General features: G+C 33.6%; 1 protein-coding gene across 2 annotated transcripts in view; it reads left to right on the top strand.

Moving 5' to 3' along the window:
• SCAMP1 (secretory carrier membrane protein 1) overlaps window positions 1-20679 on the top strand; it is a 101748-nt gene that overhangs the window by 64252 nt on the left and 16817 nt on the right. For both annotated transcript variants that reach the window (XM_072958463.1, XM_072958464.1), the window contains exons 7-8: window positions 16020-16121; window positions 17436-17553. In XM_072958463.1, the coding sequence (XP_072814564.1) occupies window positions 16020-16121; window positions 17436-17553 (220 nt within the window). The remainder of the gene's footprint in view (window positions 1-16019; window positions 16122-17435; window positions 17554-20679) is intronic.

Below are 20679 nucleotides of genomic sequence, written 5' to 3'. Positions count from 1 at the left end.
AGTAAAGAACTGTGGAGGCTTCTGATGATGTTGTTTCAGAGAAAGTTCATCTTTGCCTTGCTTGTCGACTAGAGTATACATCAGAGGCTGAGCTGAGTTAGGGCTGAGTTGCAGTTTTAGTAACGTGAAGATTTTGTTCTCTTACAAGTATACAAGTTTTCCAGAGGCTCATGTGACTTGTGATATTGAGAAGAGTTTGAATGTAGAAGCAGAAAAGAGAATGCAGCTATCCTCTATTAAGCCAGACATTAAAGAGGTTTGGAAAGATATAAAGTGATGCTACCCTTGCTGGTTTTTTTCCCCCCAGGGGAAAACAGTTTTCATTAAAATGTTATTTTATTGTAAGAAATTTATTGTCTGAAAATTAATTAAATGCTTTATTTTTCAGTTTTAGTTTCTAATTTAGTAAAGCAAGAGACATAACCTGCATAATCAGAAGTTCTTGTGATGCTCAATAGTAAAGAGGTCCTGAGACCAAAAGTTTGAGAATTGCTGTTCTCATCTTTTTCTCATTTCCCTGGATCCCATTTGCAATCAGTCCCCCTTTCCACCCACTACTGACCTGTTGTCTGTCTCTAAAATTTCCCTTTCCTGGACATTTCATGGAAATGGAATCATAGAATATGTAGTCTTTTGCTGTATTCCTTTACTTAGAGTAATGTTTTTGAGGTTGCTCTAGGTTGTAAAATGTATAAGTAATTTTTTAAAACCTGCTGAATAGTCATTCATTGTATAGCTATACCACATTTTATTTATCTAGTCATCATTTGGTTTCTTTTCAGTTTTTGGCTTAATGAATAATGTTATGAACATTTGTGGCAAGTCTTTGTGTGGACATGTTTTTATTTCTGTTGGATTGCTTCTTAGGACATTACTCAGTTGTAACCTTTTTTGTTTAACGTGTTCAAATTTTCAAAAAACTACCAAACTTTTTCCCAAAGTGGTTGTACCATTTTACATTCTCACCAGCAAAGTTCAGAGTTCCAGTTTCTGGTCATCCTGACTAGCACTTCTTATCTGTGTTTTTGATTATAGCCATTCTGGTGGGCGTATAGTAGTACTTTACTGTGGCTTTAATTTTGCATATCCCTAGTTACTAATGATGTTGACTATCTTTTTATTCACTTATTAGCTATGTGTATGTCTTCTTTGAGGAAATGTTGAAGTTTATTGCCCGTTTTCAAGTTTGTTCTGCTTGACTTCTTACTATTAAATTTCAACAGCTTATATTTTATGTTCTGTTGTAAGAGTTACATATTCTGGATACAAGTCCTTTGTATGATTTGTATGTATTTTCTCCCAGTCTGTGGCATCTTAGTGGTACATTAGGAAGCACAAAAGCTTTCTTTTTTTTTTTTTTTCAGTGCTTTGTTTTTAATGAAAAGTAGTTGACATATAATATTATGTTAGTTTCAGGTGTACCACATAGTGATTTAATATTTGCATACATTATGAAATGATCACCATGATGAATCTAGTAGCCATCTGTCCCCATAAAACTTTATTACCATATTATCAACCATATTCTTTATAGTGAACATTACATCCCCATAGCCTCTTTATTTTTTGAGGTTTGTACCTCTTAATCCCCTTCTCTGAGTTCATTCCACCCTGATCGCCCTCCCCTCTGGCAATCACCCATTTGTTTTCTGTATCTGTCATTCTGTTTTTATTTGGTTGGCTGGTTGGTTTGTAGATTCCACATATAAGTGAGATCATCTGGTATTCATCTCTCTCTCTCTCTGACTTATTTCACTTAGCATAATACCCTCTAGATCTATCCGTGCTATCACAAATGGCAAGAGTTTTTTAATGGTTGAGTAGTATTTTATTGTGTGTATGTGTGTACATATACACACACACATATGTGTATCACACATCTTTCTGTCTTCACCTGTTGATGGACGCTTAGGTTGCTTTTATATCTTGGCTATTATAAATAATGCTGCAGTGAATATTGGTGTGCATATATCTTTTTGAATTAGTGTTTTTGTTTTCTTTGGATAAATACCTAGAAGTGAAATTGTGAATTATTTGGCAGTTCTATTTAAAATTTTGAAAAGTTTTCTATAGTGGCTGCACTAGTTTACAGTCCTACCAACAACGTACAAGGGTTTCCTTTTCTCCACATCTTTGCCAACACTTGTTATTTGTTGTGTTTTTGATGCTAGCCATTCTGACAGATGTGAGGTTGGTATTTCATGATGGTTTTAATTTGCATTTCCCTGATGATTTGTGATGTTGAACGTTTCCACATACCTGTTGGCCATCTATGTCTTATTTGGAGAAACGTCCTTTCAAGTACTTTGCACGTTTTAAATTGGGTTGTATGTTTTTGTGATGTTGAGTTGTATGAGTTCTTTGTATATTTTAGATATTAACCCCTTGTTGGGATTAAAGCTATCTATATGTGCAGGGTTTTTTGCAGACATAACATTTCATCTCCTTTTTAGTAAAGAAATCTGTAGAACAAGTTGGGAAGAACTGACATCTTGACAGTATTGACCGTTCCTATCCATGAACATGGAGTCTCTCTCCATTTATTTATTTCCTTAATTTCTTTCATCAGAGTTTTGTAGTTTTCCTCATGTAGATCTTGTACATATTTTGATTTATACCTATGTATTTCATTTTTGGGGTCATAGTGTAAATGGTATTACAGTTTTTAATTTCAAATTTCACTTATTCATTGCTGCTGTACATAGCAAACCAGTTGGGTTTTGTGTATTAACTTGGTATCCTGAAACTTTGCTATAATCGCTTATTAGTTCCAGGAGTTTTTTTGTTAACTCTTTCAGGCTACACAACACAGTCATGTCATCTGTGAACAAAGACAGTTTTATTTCTTCCTTCCTAATCTTTATACCTTTTATTTCCATTTCTTGTAGTGCATTAGCTTGGATTTCTGATACTGAAGGCTGTGGTAGGGGTTGTCCTTGCCTTGTTCTTTGTCTTAGAGGGAAAGCTGCTTGTTTCTCATCATGAAGTGTGGTGTTAGCTGTATATTTCTGTAGATAATCTTAATCAAGTTGAAGTTCTCCCTCTTTTCCTAGTTTACGGAGAGTTGATATCATGAATAAGTGTTGGATTTTGTCAAATGCTTTTTCTGCACCTGTTGATTCCTAGAGTTTATGATACACATTTACAACTAATCCATGTCCACTTTTAAATAACACTAAACTACTACTTGGGTAGTATGAGTACCCTGTAATATCAAAATAATCCTAATTCTTCCCTTTTTTCCTTTTTGTCATTGGTGTCATTCATTTTACTTATACATGAATACACAGGCACACACTCACACATGCATGTTTAATTGAATACAGTGTTATAGTTATTGTTTTGAACAAATTTAGATGAGAATTAGAAAAAAGTTTTTAGTTTATCTTCACTTATTCCTTCTTCAGTGCTTTTTATGTAGATCTTAGTTTCTTACATTTTCCTTCTCTCTAAAGAACTGATCTCTTGAAAAAGCTAACATTTGGTATGATTTGTCTATTTTTGATTTTCTTTTTCTTCAATTTCTACTCCGATCTTCTATTTTTTTCCTGTTTATAGTCTATATTTATTTTTAAAAAATTTCTCAAGGTAGAATCTGAGGTCACTGATTTGAGACCTCTGTTCCTTTCTAAGGCTTATTACAGATTGTCTTCTAATAACTACCTTAGTAACATTCCACAAAATAGTTATATATTGTGTTTTTAGTTTCATTCAGTTCCAAAATAATTTCCAATTTCTTTTTGCATTTCTTCTTTGATTCATGTTACTTAGAATTGTGTTATTTAAGTTTTCAAATATTTAGCAATATCCCAGATAGTTTTATGTTATTGATTACCTAAAATTTAATTTTACTGTAGAAAATATAGTTTGCATGATTTTAATCCTCCTATGTATATTGAGACTATTTTCTGCTGGTGTTAGGTTTGAAGTGGAGTGTGCAATAAATGTCAATTGCATCCAAAAAAAGAAAAAAACCCCCAAAGCAATAGATTCCATCAATTTTTGTTATTTGAGAAAGTCTTTTTTTTGTCTTTCACTTTCAAAGAAAAATTTTTCAGGGTTCAGAATTTTAGGTTGGTGAGTTTTTTCCACAAACACTAAGTGTTTGCACTTCTTGTTTGCATGATTTCTGAAAAGATGGCAGACGTGTGCTTATCTTTGCTGCTCTGGAGTTAAGGTCAGCTATAGTTCAGGTGTCCCTACTGGTTCCTGCAGAGGTTTCTGCTTCTGGGTTTTTGCTCTAGGAAGTTTTAATTCTCTGTATCCACCTGACTTTCCAATTTTGGAGTTTCAGTTTGCCCTCTGACTTCACTTCTCTTTCACATTTCAGAGAGCTGTTAATTTTTCACTTTGTTCAGCTTTTTGTTTGTAGTTAGGTTGACTGGCTACTTCTAAGCTTCTTCCAGTTATACTTTTTAAAAATAAGCTATCTCTGGGCAGTAAATTATATTTTTTTGGTCTTTTTTCTTTATAACATACTTAATATCTGTGGGGATATTGCACCTTTTATTTTAGAATATTTTGCTAATTGAAATTAGAAATTAAATGTAATTGAACTATAACTCCATTTTAACATCTTAAAGATGCTATACTAGTGTATGAACCAGGAAGTCAAGTAAATTTGTTCTATAAAAACATATTTTATATTTGATTTTAAGGGTAAAAAAAATTCAGAACTTGAGAATTGCTATTAGTTCATTTTTATGTTTTTTAAAAAGTCAAGTTAGTTTAATGTAACTTAAAATACCACCTTTTATAGTTAACTTTTTCATCTTCTCTGTATAACCAGAAAAAAAGAATTTTTCTTATTTGATTCCAAAGCAAAGTCTCAAATTAAATTTATCCTAAGGAAAGATAATATTCTTTTTATACCTGTAAGAAGAACCTACTATTTATAGTTTCCTACATGTGCATATGACTATATAGTGCTTTAGAGTCTATAAGTCACACTCAGTACTTTATACTGTTTAATATTAATTATCTTTCCAGTGGGTCATTAATTGCTGAGATTTTCACCTAGGCCTTCAGACTAGAAATTTAGGGCTTCTGTGCTCCTTTCTACTTTGTTATACTTACATTATTATTTAATTTGTAGAGAATCTAGGTAACAATGATCTCCATTCAGTGGGTTAATTTATCTTAGAATACAGTTGAACCTTGAACAAGATGGGTTTGAACTGCTTGGTTCTGTTTATATGTGGATTTTATTCAGTAAATACTACTACAGTACTACATGGTCCCCAGTTGGTTGAACCTGTGAATGTGGAACCGTGGATATAGAGAGCTGATTGTAAAGTTATGTGCAGATTTTTGACTGAGATGGGGTGGAGAGGCAGTTAGTGCCCATAATCCATTGTTCAAAGGTCAGTTATATTTACTAGCAATGTTGATTTCTTGAATAATTGTTTAACCAGAGTAGTTAAGAGCTTACTATTTGTTACAAATTTCTGTACCAGCTCAGTGTTGAGAATGACGAGAAGGAAAATGACCTGTTAATTTTTATGTGGCTTATTTCATAATAGTTTTTCTAAGTGTGATGAAAGGACCCTAGGTATTCTCCTTTCAGGGAGCTTAAGTTTCTCCCTTTTCTGACTCTATATCCGTATGAAGCTGATTTTCTTAATTTTCAACCATAATAACATACATTGAGGGCAGAAGCTGATGTGAAAACCCGTATAAAATGTAGCAATGCTGGGGACTTAAAAACTTTGAGACTAACAGTTTCTTCTGTGTGCACTTGGAAGGATGTATATTCTGCTTTGATCGGGTGAAATGTTCTGTAAATATCAGTGTAGTCAAAATGGTTGATAGTGTTGTTCAAGTCTTTTGTGCCCATACTGATTTTTTTGTCTACTTGTTTTGTCAGTTTTCCTGAGAGAGATATGGTGAAATTTCCAACTTTAATTGTGGATTTTTCTATTTCTTCTTTTAGTTCTATTTTCATGTGATTGGACAGTCTTGTTAAGTAGATATGTATTTATGATACGTTTTCTTTGTGCTTTGACTTCTTTATCAGTATGTAATGCCCCTCTTTACCTCTAGTGATAATCTATTTCCTGTCATCTATTTTATCTGATATTATTCAACTACTTCAGCTTTTTTTTGATTCATGTTTGTATATTATATCTTTAATCTATTTTACTTTTAACCTATTAATGTTTTTATATTTATATTGACTTTTCTGGGAGGCAACCTTTATTTAGGTCTTGCTTTTGCATCCAAGTTGTCAGTCTACATTAATTGTGTATTTATGTCATTTACATTTATTGACATGATTAGATTAAGATCTGTCTTTTTACAAGCTATTTTCTGTTTGTTCCAACTGTTATTTTTCATTCCCTTTTGCCTTCTTCTGGATCAGCTGAGTATTTGTAAATGATTTTTATGTTCTATGTCTTCATTATTTATACCTCTTACCAAAACCTTTTTCAGTGATGCCTGAGTTTTTACAGTATACATTTTTAATTAATCTTGGTCTATGTCCAAATTATAATAGTCTTATTCATGTGTATTATAAAGATCTCCCGAAAGATTACTCCCATTTTCTTCCCCCATCCTTTGCACTATTTTTATTAGATATTTTATTTTTTATATACTAGAAACACAGTACATTGCTATTACTTTTGCTTCTGACAGTTGTCTCTTACAAAAATTAAAAATAAAAATGAATTTATATTTGCCTTCATTAATACCATTTCAGCACTTTTCATTTTCTCGTTTAGATCCCTGTTTCTGTCTCCTTTCGTAATTGTATTGCCAGAAGAATTTCCTTAAAATAAATATATTTTAGTATAGGCCTGCCAGTAACCAGTCCTTTAGTTTTTCATTTTTGAAAGATATTTTCAATGGGTATAGAATTTTGGGTTTGCAGGGGTTTTTTCCCCCAGTACTTTAAACATCACTTTAATATGTTCTGACTTGCAGAGGTTTTGATGAGGTATCTGGTATAATTTTTATTCTTACTCTGTTTTATTCTTTACTCTGTATTTTTTTCTCTTGATGCCTTGAAGATTTTTCTTTATTTCTGATTTTGGGCATTTTGATTATGGGTGTGTGTGTGTGTGTGTATTTTGATGTGTATCTTTAGTGCTGTCTGATGTTCTTGGATTTGTTGTTTGAAGTGTTTCATTAATTTTGGAAAATTCTCAGTCATTACTGTTCACGTAAGTCTGCCACTTTTTCTTTTCTTGCTTTCTGGAATTCCTATTACTTGTATGTCTGACTGATATTGTCTTCAGCTCTTGGGTACTCTGTTCTTTTTTCTTCACTCTTTTTTTATCCTTGTATTTCATTTTGTGTAGTTTCTATCTTCAGGTTCACCCTCAGCTGTATTGAGTGTATTGATGAGCTTGTCAAAGGTATTCATGTCATGTTATTCACTTCGACTGTATTCATTTGGTTACTTTCTATAGCTTACATATATGCTGAGAGTCATCTTCTCCTTATCTACCTTTTTGACTGGAATCATGAACATATTAATAATAGTTATGTTAGTGGATGGAGGGACCACTAAATTAGGAAGCCCACCAAGTGTGGCTTCTTGCCTCCAGCTGTGAGAGAATTCACACAGCAGAGACAGGAGGACGGCGCGAAACTGCTTTTTTTTATCAAAAGAGGAAAAGAACAGAAAGCGCTTGAGGAGGGAGAAGGAAAGAAAAGCACTCGAGCAAAGAAAAGGCGCTTGAGCAGGGAGCTGTCAGCCAGGATGGCTAGTAGAGACATCTCCGGCCCAGGTCCATCCACGTGGACTTTTATGGGAGGCTTCTTCCATCATGTCCTCCCTTTGGGTGTGATAGAGCCATTCAGTCCTTGTTCGAGTTTTTCAGTCCTTATATGGTCTTTTTTGGTTGTTATAGCAGTCGTCAGCTGTCATGGCGCTGGTGGGTGGGTCACTTAGCATGCTAATACATTACAATGGGCTTATAATGAGGCTCAGGGTCCACCATCTTGGACTGGGTTCTAACCAGTTGTTTTTTCTCTGCAGCTGCTTCTTGAGACTTAGATAAAAGTAAAGGTTTCTAGTCAAGAGAGGGGCAGGGGTATGATCCTGGGGGCAACAGCCTTAGAAACAAAAAGAGAAACTGCTTTTAACCAGAATGTCTGCAATCTGGTGGACCCAGCATCCTCCCTCCAAAAAACGTCTCCAAAGATTCTGTTCAGCCATGAAAGTTTTAAAGGGAAATGAAGGAATAATCTCAGTTAATCATTGAGATAGGTGGTCAGAGTCATCACCATCCCCCAATGCTAGCAGGCTTGTCCTAATCAAGTGCTTGAGCCTGCTCTTCTATGACTTAGGGAGGCCTGGGAGACTTCAGCTTATCTGGAAACAAGAGGCAGGCATTCGAGGGGGTGGCCATAGGATCCTGCTCCCTTTGAGTATTTTACATTTCTTATCTTACAGTGCTAACATGTGAGTTATGCCTAGTTCTATCTGAGTCAGTTTCTTCTGATTGCTTTGTCTTGTCAGGTTTTTTTTCTTGTGTTTTTTTTTTTTCATGCCTTACAAGTTCTTGTTCAAAGCTGGGCATTTTTTGAAGATAATATAGACAGTATGTATGGAAATGGACATGCCTTTTCTGTTGCTAGTTTTTCAGTGTGTCTTTGGGCGGGGGTGGGGACTGAGAGGGGTATGTCAGGCAATCCACTGTTAATAAGTAAACTGTTCTTTGGGACAGAAGGCGAAAGGCAAGATTTCTGATGAAATATATTCTAGTTGTGTCAGAACTCAAGCTGTACTATTGTTTAGTATTCTCTGTTGACAGAAGTGTTTTAGAGGTATATTTGTAGGAAAAAATATACATTGTTAAGTTGTTTTGGTAAGAGCATAGCCTTATATAATATGATGAAAACAGTTTAATTGTGACCTCAGATCTCTAATGTTGACTTCTGTTTTGCTTTAAATTAATTAGTTTTGTTATTCAAACATAATTTGAAAATGGTTGGCTATTGGCTGACTTTAGCTGTTCTAAAGTTCATTTCAAATTGAATGACAATTCACATATGAGATTTTAGTTGTCACTCAAGAAAATCTTTGACTAATCAAGTAGAAGTTTCTGTAAGTTTTGGGTTTTATTTTCTTATTAGCTGCAAAATATTATTTTGTCTATTGTATCATTTCTGAATCTTTCTAGAAGGGAGTATTTTAAAGAACCTGAATTACTACAAATGAAAAGAAAATTCAGAATCTTCATACAAGAAAGACTACACTGACCATTTGGGATTAATTCAATTTAGATAGTGGTATTCTATTGATTATTAATCAGCTTTCTTGGACAAGATAGAACTGAAATAATAAAATCCTGGAGATAGTTTTATCACATGGTTCAAAATATCAGCTTTGCAGATACATAGACAGATCTCAACATTTGTGTTACTAGCCCAGTTTTTGGATCACTTAATAATCTCTCTAAATCTGTTTATTCGCCAGTAAAATGGAGTCAGTATTAGTGCCTACCTCATGGGGATAATGTAAGCATTAAATGGGTAATGCATGTGTTTGCCATGGTTCCTCACATGTAATGTTGAACACGCTAGCTGTTATTACAAAATATGGAGTCATTTAAGTATAGAAGGTCCAGAGGTTGAACCCAGGTTGTGGACCAGGTGTAAAATTGTCCAAGATCAAAATTTCATTACATGCGAACTTTTTATTATGCCCCTCTGCTTTTAGAGGAACACAGCTGAAAGAAGACAAGGTCTAGGGTCTCTTCCATCCCAGTCCTAAGATTTTTCATTTAGGTTAGTGAGTGATTTTAATAGATTTTATGCCTCCATTATGAATCGAAAATCTGTGAGTCCTCTTCCTAAGAAAAATACACACATGCAAAATTTTATGCACAATTTGGGTGGGTTCATGGTGCTGCCTTTTAAAGCCTACCTATGGGACCTCTGTTCTTGGAGAAAGCATTGTATCTGGCACAAAATTATTAGAGGGAAAATGGGGCTGTCTAGATAGTCTTGCATCTCAAAGTAACTAAGACAAGGAAAGCAGCTGTATTTCCTAGGCTCCTTTTATATCATCTGCATCATCAAGAATTTTATGTATTACTTGATTCTGATAGTAATGAAGTTACCAGCCATGTCCCAGAGATTTTTCAAGATCTTACCAGAAGCCACATGTTCCTTCTGTAAGCAGAATACTACTTCTGTGAGCAAAACTGTTTGCAGTGCAGTGTTGTACTCGTGTAATAGAGGTATCAGCAAGTAATATTGTACATTGTTCCCTATGTGCATATACATCCCCTGCTAAGCACTTTACATGTATTATTTCATTCATATAGAGGTAGATTCCACTGTTACTCCCAATTTGCAAATTAAAAAAATCTCAGGTTTAGGTCTAAATTTTCCTTTAAGTTACACAACTTTAACTGGGAGTTGCGATTCAAACCCAAGTTTGACTATAAAGCTATATTGCTGAGTTATCAAAGGTAAAATGTTATCAAAGGTAAAATGTTTAGTACTTTAGCTAAGTTGTACCCATTTATTGTGGTTAAATGTAAAATTTCTGTTTGCCCTTTTGAAATAATGAAAAGCTTGTCTTCTCTGTTTCCCCAAACTGTAGTCCTAATTAATATCTGATATTGTATGTAATGTGAAATAAACTTTATAAAGTTCATATGAATCTATTTTCTGAAATTTTCAGTAATATATTAGGGAAGAACTTTTTTATGAAGGGTGTGCTGTAACTTGCAAGTATGTTATTTGAAGACATTGAACCGAAAACAAATGGCTTATTCGAGATTAAGTTTTGCAATAGGCTTTGATCTGGAAGGGCCAGGATGGCAAGCAGTGGGAAACTTTTATAACTTAGTTATTTATTCTGATGAAGAAATAGATTATTTAGTTGAATTTATTATGAATAAATACTAATAATACCACAGATACTTCACTGTAAACCGAGGCAGATTACAATTTAAGACTGCTTAGCTTAAATTAATTGATAGTGTTTTTCTAGCTATAGTTTTAGTTTTTCTTCTTTGGCTTAAAATGACTATGTATAAGCTGGGTTATTTAAATAGTCTGCTTCCTAATCTCTTTCTGCATACAAGACCCATCACATTTGGTTTTGGATGCCAATAAATGTTGTTTACACTCCCAATGATGTTTTTTGTCCTAGACATTTTTCTGATTCTGGCTCTGATATAGCCTTCCACTGGGGATTGAGGAGGGGCGTGGGTATCTGGCCCTTTGAGAGCTTCACAGCCTTACCTGGCTCTTTCCTGAAGCAACTCAAATGAATTTGATATTCATTTGATGATTGTATTGTTCACGTTTGTTAATTACACTTTACAGAACTTTATACTACTTAGTATATGAGAAATTATTTATACTTAATATGATTTCTTGCACTGTGACTACCTCAGTTTTTTTGCATATAAATCTTTAATACATTTTAGGCTTTTGGCAGGGAATGCAACGCCATACTGTAAAATTTGTTTTTACAGGGTAGTCAGATTCATTTTTTTATACTATTGTGGTATGAAGAACTGTATTTCCAGTGATTGCTTGTATAGTTAAAAATGAGGCAACCTTTAAAAATTTTGAATTTGACTGATTTTATGTTTGTTATAATTTGGACAGATAAGAGACTAGATAGAGGAAGATTTATGCATTCTTGGGGGAAGAGTCAGATAGTACAGTAAGTGCTGGCCTATGGAGTTTATATCTCAGAGAAATTTGAAGTGTTTTAAAATGATTATACTAACACATGGTAAGTATACAATGAAATGAGTTTTACTGTCTTCTTGTCTTGAAACAGAAATGTTGGTTGACCAAATAAGGCAAAGTCTTTAGCCTCCTTAAAGACTAAAAGTAGAAAAAATAAGTTTCAAAGACTCTGAGGTTTCCATTTTATCAATTTAGTATACTGACTGTGCATTTATATGTACTAATTGTACATGTAAAGGAGGAAGGCGAACCAATTTTTACATCCCTCAGTTTGTATCTGAAACCAGTATTTTAGAAGAATTTTCTTAGTAAGGCCGCTTAATTTTTTTTTGCAGATTTTTTTGTGGGGGAGGTAATTTGGTTTATTTAATAACTTTTTTTTTTTAATGGAAGCACTGGGGACTGAACTCGGGACCTTGTGCATGCTAATCACATGCTGTACCACTGAGCTATACCCTCCCCACTAGGCTGCTTAATTTTTAAAATATATTCTTTACCCTCTAATAGGTTTCTGAGAGGTTATTATTAGGCATTTTCAGATTCTAGACTGTATCTGTGGGTTTGGAACTAAGTAGAAAGATCCCCCTGGTAACTGAAATAGCTGTTGTAAAGCCTTTAAGACATTATTCTATTTATGAAGCCCTTATTCAGAGTATATATTACACATAATTTTCACCATTCTGTTATTCTGTTTTCTTGGTACACACAAAATAAAGAAAAAAGGTTAACAAAAAAGAAGAAAATATTAAGTTGTAGTCTTTATTTTCTACCAGAGGGATGGGGAAGTAGAAATATATTTTAGACATATTTACTTCAGAACAGAAAAAAAATTATTAAAAGTGATATTTATTTACCTAATGAGTCTGGAGAGATGAAGCATACATGGGGTTTCTATTTAGTATTAACTTAAAAAGTATTTTATATTGTGGGCTTTGTTGTCATTGCTTTTTTTTGTTGGTGTTTGGTAATTTTTCTAAGTGTTATGGTCATTAAGCAAGTACAAACTTTGGCATAATATATTACCGATAGAAACACTCTAAAGGTAGAACCATTTAATTTAAATCTGGTTGATATAGAAAATACTATTTATGAACCATTAAAATCTGCTTTTTTGCTCTTTGAAGTAATGACTGATTCTAGGGCTGGGGTAGGGAAAATACAAGATGACTGGAGATCAAGTGCTTAAGCAAACAAATTCTGAAAAACTAAAGCTGAACAATTTGAGCAACAAAATAATCACAGTGTTTAATTTTAACATAAAGAATAAAATAAATATCTGAGTCCATACTGATATAAACAAATGATTAATAAATAAAGCAGAAGGAACAAATCTTCCTTACAGAACACTTCCAGATAATAATTGTGGATTCTACTCCATCTAAGAGGTGGAGCTTAACTGTCCTCTGTGTGAAAGGAGAATGGACTTAGTGACTGATCTTAAAAGCTGAGTACATGTTTGCCAGGCTGAAAAGAGGATTGCGTTGGGCATTTTAGGCAGAGTAAAATTAAAAGTAGAGATAGCAAGATATATTCTTCCACTTTAGAGCAGCTGGAAGAGAGATTGAATATATGTATTATGAAGAGATGTATATGCTGTGTTACATTATTTAAACTAACTTCATCTTGTAGTTAGTGGTTTTCAAATATTAGAAGATACAAGAATCACCTAGGGAGCTTCCCTGTAAAAACAGTTTTACACTATGACATAGAGGAGGTGGATCTTGAAATGAGAGACTGAGAAGCACTCTAGATCAGAGAATTGACAGAAGTAGAAGTGAGTAATAGTCTGGAAGCCAAGGTCAAAGAGTTTAAGAAGGGTATTAAGTGTCAAACATCATTTAAAAAAAAAAAAGTAAAAAGACTAGAGAAATTTGCTTTGGACTTGCCCATGACTTTGAAATACCTCTGAAGGAGAATGTGAGGATAAGCCAAGTTGCAGTGGATTGAGAAGTGAACGAGAAGAGGAAGGTAGAAGAAATCGGAGGTAGAATCCTCCTTTGAGACTTCTGTTATTGATGGGAAGGAAGGAGATAAGAGTGTGCATATGTTTACACACTGAAAGGAAGAACCTAGCAGAAGAGGTAAAGACATGTTAGGAGAGAGAATAAGTAGGTAGGGTGCCCCAGAGGAAATAGAATATAAGCAACTATTTCTTATGCGAGTGTTAATTTTGAGAGGAGAGAGTCTGCCTTCTCACCGATAAGCAGTTAGGAATATTGGTGGTACATACAAACATAGAAAGTCATTGTGGAGAACAGGAAATTGAGGAGGCGTATTCTTACAGCTTCTGTTTTCCTCTCTGATGAAGGAAACAATTTAATGCGGTGACTAAGTTGAAATGTTAAGGACCTTGGAAAAAATGTGTTGGAATAGTGGCTGTGATGAACAGAAATGGAGTAAACTTAGGACAGTTGAAAATCTTGCCAAACAAATCAAATTCAATGGTATGTTTAAAGATACTATGTCACGATCAAGTGAGTGGAGCTTATTCTGGGAATTTAAGGTTGGTTTAACATTAGAAAATTATTATTGTTATTGTTATTCACCATATTACAAACTAAAAGGAAAAACCATATGATTATCTTAACTGATGCAGAAAAAGCATTTGACAAAATCCAATTACTTTCATAATAAAAGCACCCAATAAACTTAGAATAAAAGGTAACTTTCTCAACTTGCTAAAGGTTATCTGTGAAAAACTGTAACTAACAACTAACATCTTAAGGGTAAAAGACAAAAGTATTCTACATATGACCAAGAACAAGATAAGGATATTCATTCTCACCACTTCTATTCAACTTGTAATGGAAGCTCTAGCCAATATAAACAGGCAAGAAAACCGAGTAAGAGGCATCAAATTAGAAAGGAAGAAGTAAAACTGTCTTTATCCACAGATTACATAATCATCAATGTAGAAAATATAAATGGAGAGATATGCCTTGTTAATGGATCGGGAAACTCAATATTATTATGATGTAATTTCTCTCAAAATGAATCAATGGATGCAATGGAATCCCAATAAAAATCCCTGTAGGTTGTTTTCTAGAAATGAACCAGGTGATTCTAAAAGGTATATAGAAATATAATAGCCTAGAATGGCCAAAACAACTTTAAAAAAGGGCAACAAAGTTGAAAGATTAACACTAACTAATTTGAAGACTTACTAGAATACTCCAATAATTATAATGATGTGATACATAAAGCAATGGGACAGAATAGAGTGTCCAGAAATAAACCCACCCATATGTAGATTACTGAGTTTTTAGAAAAGTACAAAGGTAATGCAATGCAAAAAGGACAATCTTTTAAGAAATGATGCTGGAATAATTGCGTATCCATATGCAAAAAAGAAACTTTAACCATACCTTGTACTACATTTTAAAAATTAACTAAAAAAGGAACATAGTCTTAAATGTAAAGCCAAAAGATATAAAACTTCTAGAGAAAAACAGGAATAAAATTTTTGTGTCCTTGGCTTTGGAAAAGATTTCTTAGATACAGCAATAAAATCAAGCTCCATAAAAGAACAGTTGGTAAATTAGAGTTCATGAAAAGGCAAAACTTCTCTTCTTTAAAAGACACTCTTAAAAGAATGAGAAGACAAGCCACAGTCTGGGAGAAACATGCAACAAAGTGAGTGAATCTGAAAATAATTGTGCTGAATGAAAGAAGGCAGACAAGAAAAAAGTATATACTGTGTGATCCCATTTAAATAAAACTCTAAAATATGAAACGGTAGTGACAGCAGTGGGGAGGGAGGGATTAACCAAGTGCACAAGGAAATTTTTGGGATATGGTCACTATTTTGATTAGAGAAAGTTCACAGTTAAATACTTATGTCAACTCTTACTGAATTGTGTATTATAAGTATTTGGTTTATTGTATGTTAATTATAATTCAGTTATGCTATTTAATTAAAAATGAAAACAATTTTTCTTTCGTCAGGATGTTTTGTGGTGTAGTTCGAAATTGAAAGGACAAAGTGAGGTTGGAATAATATCATCTAGTATTTGGATAACGGGTTCACCTACATTATTATGTTATATAAATTTTAAGTCTCAGTTGCCATTGGTAATTTATTTATTTTGGGGGGAAGGAGAGGTAACGATGTTTATTTGTTTATTATTAGTTTTGGGGTTTTTTTTAATGGAAGTACTGTGGATTGAACCTAAGACCTCATGCGTGCTAATTACATGCTCTACCACTGAGCTATGCCCTCCTCCCGGCCACTGGTATTTTAAAAGGTGTTTTTTAGTGTTTGAATGTCAGTCTGCATGCAAATGTAAAGGTATCGAGAAAAATGACATTTTTCCCTTTCTTTTTCTCCCCGCTCCCTTTCTTTTTAAAAACAGGAGTGACAGTTCATTCAGATTCTTTGTGTTCTTTTTCGTCTATATTTGTCAGTTTGCTGTACATGTACTCCAAGCTGCAGGATTTCATAATTGGGGTAACTGGTAAGTCATTTACTTTCATCACTCCACTTACAATCTGTTCATCTGGTATCTTTATATAGTTTTTGGTTTCCTAAAATTATTTAACATAGAAAAGCCAAACTAGCAAAAGTAAACAAATAATAAAAATGCAGTTAAAGAATTTCTTAAGGAATAACCTTTGGACAAGCCATTCTATTTGAAAATTATGTTCCTATTTTTAAGAACAGTATATTGTATCTAGTTTAAATAAAATGTGTAGATAATGGGCACTAAGAGGAAGAGTAAAAGGAGATTGAAGAGTGGTCTGATAGGAGGGCCAAGGATTGCTGAAGGGGGAGAAAAGAACTTGAAGGGATTTAAGGAAAAGGGTACCTATTATGTGTAAAGCACTGTTTTAGGCATACAAACATATGTTCATACACAGACATGCACGTCTTTGAAAAGTACAGTAAGCTGCACGCACATTTTTTAGCCATTCTGATACGTGTGTAGTGATATCTCACTGTAGTTTTAATATTTATTTCCCTAATTAATCATAATGATTTACATCTTTTCATGTGCTTATTCGCCATCCTTATATCCTCTTGGTGAAATGTTTCTTCATGTCTTTGTCCATTTTCTAATTGAAATTTATTTATTCACATATTTATTTATTTATTTAAAGTCTGTACAGTTCTGTAGTTTGAATTGTTATTTTATTTTGTTTATTTATTTTACTTTTTTATTGTGTAATAGTTATTTTACAATGTTGTGTCAAATTCTAGTGTAGAGCACAATTTTTCAGTCATACGTGAACAAGTATATATTCATTGTCACATTTTTATTTCGCTATGAGCTACCACAAGATCTTGTATATTTTTCCCTGTGCTATACAGTACAATCTTGTTTACCTATTCTACTTTTTAAAATCCCGTTGCTGTTGATGCTAACCCTTTGAATATGTGGTTTGTAAATATTTTCTTACATAATTAAGCAAAATTTAAAAACTAATAGTGAAATCATTGGCTTAAAAAAGTATAAAATCTGGTAGTACACATTCAAGGCTTGAATTTGGTGTTTGACTTGAATTTAGACTATGCTGTTCATTACCTGTATGACCTTGGGCAAGTTACTGAGTATTTCTGTGACCCAGTTTGTCACCTGTAAAATAGCGATTAAAAATGGCATGTATTTTATGGGGTTATTGTGAGAATTAAATGAGTTAATACATACAAAGAACTTGAAAGTTGCCTGGCCCATAAGTGCTGACTGAATATGTATTAGTTGTTATGCTATTGTTTAAAAGCATGCATTCATTTAGTTGCCTACTTTTACTTTATTTTTTTAATTTCATAGTGGTTGGATTTCATCCCTTACTGGTCTCAACCAGAGTATTCCTGTTGGAATCATGATGATAATCATAGCAGCACTTTTCACAGCATCAGCAGTCATCTCACTAGTTATGTTTAAAAAGGTAAGTGAAATTTTATATCTGTAAATTTTCTAGTGACCCTGATGTTCGGTTCTCATTTTCCCATTTTGCTCTTAATTTAGTGTAACCTCAATCCATTTTGTTGTTCTTATGCAAGTTTGCTCCCTGAGGATTACTTTTTGCAATTAAAAGTTACGTATAGATAAGTTTTAGAAAATTGCATCACATTTTAAACTTGAAGGGAATATTTTTAAGTCCTGTTAACTGAAAGAGTCTTTCATGAATTGAAGAGTTAAACTCATTTTTTAAATTTGTATTTTTTATATATTCTGATTTCTTTTTTTGAATATGAAGCATATTAGCGTGATTAATAAATAGAAGTAAAACTATTGTGTGGTGTGTGCATTTTATTTGTATTTAAAATTTAAAGACACTTAATTATTTAAGAGTGTAAAGTGAGCTGGTGACAGATTCAGGCTAAATTATGGCATGTACTTTGTTTTTAGTGACTGCCCAATTATCTTAGCCTTACAGTTGGCCTTCCACGTCTGAGCAACTATAGATTGAAAATATTAGGAAAGTTCCAGAAAGTTTCAAAAAGCAAAACTTGAATTTGTCACACACTGGCAACTATTTACATAGCATTTACATTATATTTACAAGTATTTGTATAACATTTACATCGTATTAGGTATTGTATGTAATCTAGAGATGATTTCAAGTATATGTTTGCGGGTGGATGTGCTTAGGTTCTATGCAAATACCATGCCATTTTATATAAGGGAATTGAACATCCTCAGATTTTGGTATCTATGGGAGTAAGGGTGAGGGGGGTTGTGGAACCAATACCCCACGGATACTGAAGGTCGACTGTACTTCTTCCTGTAAAATTTCCATGGCTGTTGTCACAGCCTTAAAAAAAAAATCATTACTTAGGGTAGGAAAGAAATCAATGTTTTTATTTGTTTATATAAAATTTTATTGTGTCTGGAGTATATATTTTGGATATTCTACATGTGGTCCAACATGATATTGAAACCCTGGGAATAGCACCTATGCTTTAAAATGATACTTTTTTGTGGGTCTCACATTAAAGAAGTTTTTTTTTTTTTCCGGTTTTTTCTTCACTTTTTAAAAATTGAAGTAACAGTCAGTTACAATGTGTCAGTTTCTGGTGTACAGCACAGTGTCCAAATCATGCATATACATACATATATTTGTTTTCATATTCTTAGAAAATAAGTTCTTAAAACATTTTTTTTCCTTTTCTTTATTTTTTACTGTCTGGTAACTTGAGAATAGGTATCAAGAATGCATTTAAATAACTCCCTGTATTTAAGAAGACTTCATACTCTTGAAATATTTCACTTGTACATTTGTCTTTAATCCTTCTTATAACTGTATGAAGCCCAGGCTATGTTCTCTCCATATTTTGCTACTCATTTTCTCTCTTAAGCACTTTTACTTCTTCTGTGGATCTACACACACGTAACTATTGAAACTCAGCTTTTCTAAAGTTACTAAATCCTATAACCTTTTTTCCATTTTCCTCCTCCTTCAACTCCAGCCTTCTACACTACAGGTGGCTTCTCTTCCTCAGCCTTTGTAGTTGTGTTCTGATTCTCCTGCCTCTGAGGCTAGTCTTTCTCCTTAAGTAAAGGCCTTCTTAAATGCAGTCAGCTCCCCGCTCTTTGTGCTCTACAGTCTTTTTCCTTGGGAATTTTCAACCTCCTTCATTGTTTCACTTTCTTCCTTACTTGAATGACCTAGAGTCTTGGAGTTGAAAGACATAATGCTTTACCCAAGCAGTTGCATCTTCAGGTGCCTGTCTGCATCTCATGTGATTGGTATCATCATCCCCCACTAACGCATCATAAACTCATTCTCTTCTTAGAACTAGCACTCCTTCCAGAAGTTCTGCTTCATATTCAAGAAACATTTAGTAAGACCACATATTGTATGATTCCATTTATATGAAGTGTTCGAAATAGGCAATAGAGACAAAAAGTAGATTCATGCTTGCCTATAGCTGGGGGTGGGGTGGAGGGTGACTGCAGATGGTTATAGAATTTCTTTTTAGGGGGTGATGAAATGTTCTAAAATTAGGTTGTACATAGATACACACACACACACACACACACACACATAAATACACATATATTCACAGCACTATGAATATACTTAAAACCATTGAATTATACACTTTACAAGGGAAAATTGTAGAATACAAAAATTTATCTCAGTGAAGGTGTTTTTTTAAAAAAGGAAGTTTATTAAATACCTGTTATAAACGAGTGGGTCTCGGTACTTGCTTGTGTGGTTCCATGTAACATTTATGCCAGCACTTTGACTGCTTCTGTCAGTGCCTCCATTACTTTTTTAGTCACTTTCCTAGATATTTTCTTAGTGTCTCTTCCGTCTTTCTCTTCCTTTCCATTCCCAACTTCAGCTAATCCAGAAATTTTTTTTTTTTTACAGGTCATTCATACCCCACCCCTAGTTCTTTCAGTCCGTTTTGTGTATAGTTACTGTATTAATCTAAAAATCCCCAAACAAACCCAGTCCTCTGAAGATTTTTGAAGTGGACTTCTGGTTGGGACATGGGATTGTGGTGGTTGTGGTAGTAGGGCTGGGGGTGACTTTTCACAACTCCCAGATCCAGACTTTCTACTCTACTCAAAATGTACTACTCAGTTTCTTTAAATATACCATGTACATTCCTTTATCCCAGTTTTTCTTCGTGCTCTGCTTCTTAACCTCTGGGTTGCTTCATCTCTGCCAGGTAAGGCTTACAAATACTCTTTTAAGACCTAGTTTGCCTCTCCCTGCCTGTCCTACAGATCTTTCTCATTCCCCATGTCTTAGGGATTAAGTTGTATCTTTTGACTACCTTCATCCAGTTCCCCATATTCCTGACCCCTTGCCTCTTATAACCACAAATCTGATGTCTTTTTTTAATAAGGATCTGTCTGTTTTTAAATAATTGACCTACAATGCTATGTTAGTTTTTGGTAAAACATAGTGACTTGATATTTCTTTACATTTCAAAATGATCACCATGATAAGTCTAGTTAGTTACCATCTGTCACCATAAAAGATGATATATTTTTATAGATTTTATTACCCATACTTTACATGTTTTGTTTTGTTTTGTTTTTTCTTTTAAAA

This window comes from Vicugna pacos, chromosome 3 (genome assembly GCF_048564905.1).
Source record: "Vicugna pacos chromosome 3, VicPac4, whole genome shotgun sequence".
Classification (NCBI taxonomy): domain Eukaryota; kingdom Metazoa; phylum Chordata; class Mammalia; order Artiodactyla; family Camelidae; genus Vicugna; species Vicugna pacos.
Note: the sequence above shows the minus strand (reverse complement) of the source record. Positions and strands in the feature narration are given on the sequence as shown.